Raw genomic sequence first — 3,605 nt, 5'->3', positions numbered from 1 at the left:
GTGTAATATCCTTATAATCCAAGTTTATATAGTCAGTTTCGAATGTTTTGCGCATTAAACATTAAGATACATCTGCTGAGTTCAACCATAAACCTGGGGATCTTCGTACGTGCATTGAATGTTCTCTTCGTTGAAACAGGTGGCTCGTACCTCCGCCAATTTGCATGGCATACCGCTAACCAGTGGTAAACCGTATATATAAAACGAATCGTTCAACGTTTGTTCATGATCACCGGATGCAAGAAAGTCGTTATCTTTGTTTATAATTAACGCGAAACTTCCAGCTGCAAGAAAATATTTTTTTATACTGAAACATTGTAAAACAGTGTGTACGTGTTATGTGTATCGAGATATGGTGGTTTAACTTGTCGATGTGTATTAACGAGCTGTCTTAATACATTGAAACGTTACGTACGAGTATCTAACGGTGAACAGGAGCAATTCGGGCTTAGAGTGTATTTGACCGTGGCACGAAGACGTTGAACTTCCCGGGATCCATGCAAGTCCAGCAACAGTCTAGCTTTGCGCAATCGTCTAATTGCTACTTTAACCGCGCTACTCGCCGAGCAATAAACGTCTTTAATGTTCGACGGTAACTTGTCCATGCATACGGGACAAGATTGCTTCTCTCCCGTCGGCGCTAAAAGTAAAATGTAACGTGAATAAAAAAACAAAAAACGATAATTGTACGTGTAACTGTTGTAGATTGTAAAATACATTCACTTACACGGAATATTCGTCTCGGTGTTTATTGTAGTGTTATTCATTTCAACGTCCGACTCCTCCTGCAAGAAATTGTCTCTTTTAGTTGTTCAGCTCGAATTTCCCCATTTTACTTTATTAACCTTCGATTAATGTTTGGTATGATTTTCGTTGTCAATGCTTTTTAATTAAAGGGTATCACGAACAAATTTTTGTCAGACTTTGTAAGTTCTTTATAATTATTCAAGAAATTTGAAATGTACCTGCAAAGGGTTTTGCTCCTCTGGCTGTACAGTTTGCATAGTTTCGTCTTCTGTTGCAATTGTTGACGTTCTCACCACGGGCAATCCATTGGTGGTGATACTTGATTCTTTGTTGTACTTGTTGTTATATGAACTTAGATATGATTCTTCATAAACTGGAACTCGTGTTTGTAGCTCGTGACTGTCTTTAAAAAAGGTTTCCGCAAAATTTATAGTGAGTGCGTATTGTAATTGTTCCTCAGACTGCACACTTGGTGTCACTTGTTCATTAACCGGTTCCGCGCTGCTACAAAGCGAAGCGATTTTATAGCTCTGAAACAATTCATTATTATAGAAATCGTTTTTTTTTTTTTTTTAATTGTATCTTCAGATTTAGTAGAAATCATCCTAACTCACAGTTGACACCGTCAGCTCTTGTTGATAATAATCATAAAGCTTTACGTTCGCTGGTTCAAGACGATCGACAACGTTCTCCCTTATTATCGTGAATGAGATGCATGTCCTTTCGCCAGTTAATTTGTCGAAATAAATGGTGACAACATCTCGGTTTGCATCGTAGCGTTTTACTCCTGTAATTGATTCATCAATTTTATCTAATATCATTGTTATATTGATTTTTAACAATAGATATAGTAAATTTACTTGGATAATCTTCTAACAACGCATTCAGGCTCATTGGATCCGGCAAGTAGCCACTTATCATTCCAATTTCGAGCAAAGCCATGTTGCTCTCTTCGTCTGCCATTTTATACCGTGCACAGACTGTAATATTTTGCAATGAGCATTCATTTTGGTAGGCAGCGGAATGAGCACCCACCGAAAGATCGAAAGCATTCGAGGCATTGGTATGCGCCACGTTGTATTTAAGATTACTCTAAAATTATGGTGTAAGGAATAAATACAAAGTGAATCACTTAACTTGACTATTTTAAATTACCAAATTCGCTATGTGAAAGAAATGTATGAAACAAATTATTTTTTTTTCTACATTGTTCATTCGGTGTAGTTAGTGGAATTTTTAACGAAAAAAACTGTTATTAATGACGAGGATAAGAATAAAGGTACTTATCGTACCTGTATTAAAACGCAGCCTTTACCCTCGGCAAAAATTTCTACGATGGTTGGCAGAACAGGCAAACGAATTTGCTTAAGAATCATACGATTATCTTCGTTCAATTTGTAGGCGTAATCCACTTCTTTGGCAGTGACGAGAACAGACAAATCGGTTTTGCCAGGACTTACAGCCATATTGTATTTCGTAAGAGCTTCCAATGCAATAACCGTGTCCTGGGTGGACGTATATCCACCTTTGGTATTCATTTGCTTCGTTATCCAACGAACAGTCTTCATAGCTTCAATCATATTGTCATCTCCGCCTAATTTTACCAAGGTGAGAATAACATATGCAGTCATTTCGATGCTTAAACTGATCGCAGGCTTAGATTTATCTTCCCACCATACGTGGTTCTGTAATGTAAGCAAATTTCGCATCAGAAATGAAAAATATAAATTACAGTTGGACTATTATTAATTAAGTAATAAACAAAAAGTATTTAAATTAGTTCATCTAATCTACTCGCGTAATCTTCTCGTTCGTCGATTCTTATGTTCATTACATTCCTAAGAAATTACTTGTATATTTGTTCATACATTGTGACGAGTAGCATATTTCATCAGGAATTTTAAACTGGAATTGGCGTTCGGGCTCTCGGATAACGCTAACGCATACGTCTTGAGAATTATAGTGTATGGGTCAGTATTGTAGTCAGCAACTGCGTTTTCCACACAATTCAGGGCATTGTTGAAAATAGACAGTGATAAGGGAACGCCAGACTCAAGTAGACAAATTAAAATGTATGCGGTTAATGCTGTTGACAAATCGTATTTTTGGAGGCCACCCTAAAATATGAATAAGTTTCATCGATTGTTTTAATCTGAATCTACTGCATGTTTTATTGCAATTAATTGAAACATTTGAATAGCTGAAGATTCATATCGTCGTCAATTTGACGAACCTTCATCGGTTTGTGGAAAACTGTGCCTATCATGGGGAAACAACCGTTCTTCAACTGTTTCTTTATGATCCAATTGACAGACCGCTTAAGCTGATCCTCGTCAATATGAATCAGAGTTCGAGCTTGAGCAAATGACTTCAATACGAACGCGGTCAACCATATTGAGCTTTCGCTATTCGTAAACGCTGAATAAGAGTCATCCGAATGTTTATAAGTCAGCTGTCTCTGGTATCCTAAGTTCAACATACGATAATAATCCTTAATTTCGTTTAATTATTTAATGTACAACAGGAAATAAATTGTTGAGTTTACAATTTTTCATGAAAATTTGTGAAGTGTATTTTAACAGATCGAAAGAAAAGAGAATTTTACTGTAAAAGTATTTGTTGCGAAAACACACTTCAATTTCTGGAGTGTGCTTCTATGTATATTATTAAATAATAAATACCTTTCTCCATATTTTTAATAGCTTTTGCTCGAAGAACAGGATTATCAATTCCATTGGCATCTAGATATTTAATCACGTGAATGTTGGGGACAAACAGTACCATGTTCTGTTCGCCACAACCTTTTGGTAATTGCACAAGATTGTCCAAATTGTCCAGTGCTGGACCTAAGATATCTC

General features: G+C 36.4%; 1 protein-coding gene across 1 annotated transcript in view; it reads right to left on the bottom strand.

The window, feature by feature from the left end:
• Window positions 1-48: 48 nt before the first annotated feature.
• LOC108577044 (murinoglobulin-1-like) overlaps window positions 49-3,605 on the bottom strand; it is an 11,351-nt gene continuing 7,794 nt past the window's right edge. Inside the window, exons 16-25 of the mRNA XM_017940132.1 lie at window positions 3,429-3,602; window positions 2,981-3,213; window positions 2,616-2,864; window positions 2,040-2,432; window positions 1,608-1,839; window positions 1,362-1,558; window positions 966-1,277; window positions 728-785; window positions 416-640; window positions 49-284 (exon numbers count right to left, since the gene is read on the bottom strand). Coding sequence (XP_017795621.1) covers window positions 82-284; window positions 416-640; window positions 728-785; window positions 966-1,277; window positions 1,362-1,558; window positions 1,608-1,839; window positions 2,040-2,432; window positions 2,616-2,864; window positions 2,981-3,213; window positions 3,429-3,602 — 2,276 coding nt within the window. The 3' untranslated portion in view covers window positions 49-81. The remainder of the gene's footprint in view (window positions 285-415; window positions 641-727; window positions 786-965; window positions 1,278-1,361; window positions 1,559-1,607; window positions 1,840-2,039; window positions 2,433-2,615; window positions 2,865-2,980; window positions 3,214-3,428; window positions 3,603-3,605) is intronic.

The sequence above is a fragment of the Habropoda laboriosa genome, unplaced genomic scaffold (assembly GCF_001263275.1).
Source record: "Habropoda laboriosa isolate 0110345459 unplaced genomic scaffold, ASM126327v1 scaffold486, whole genome shotgun sequence".
NCBI lineage: Eukaryota > Metazoa > Arthropoda > Insecta > Hymenoptera > Apidae > Habropoda > Habropoda laboriosa.
The sequence above is the reverse complement of the archived record's forward strand: the minus strand, read 5'-3'. Positions and strand labels throughout refer to the sequence as shown.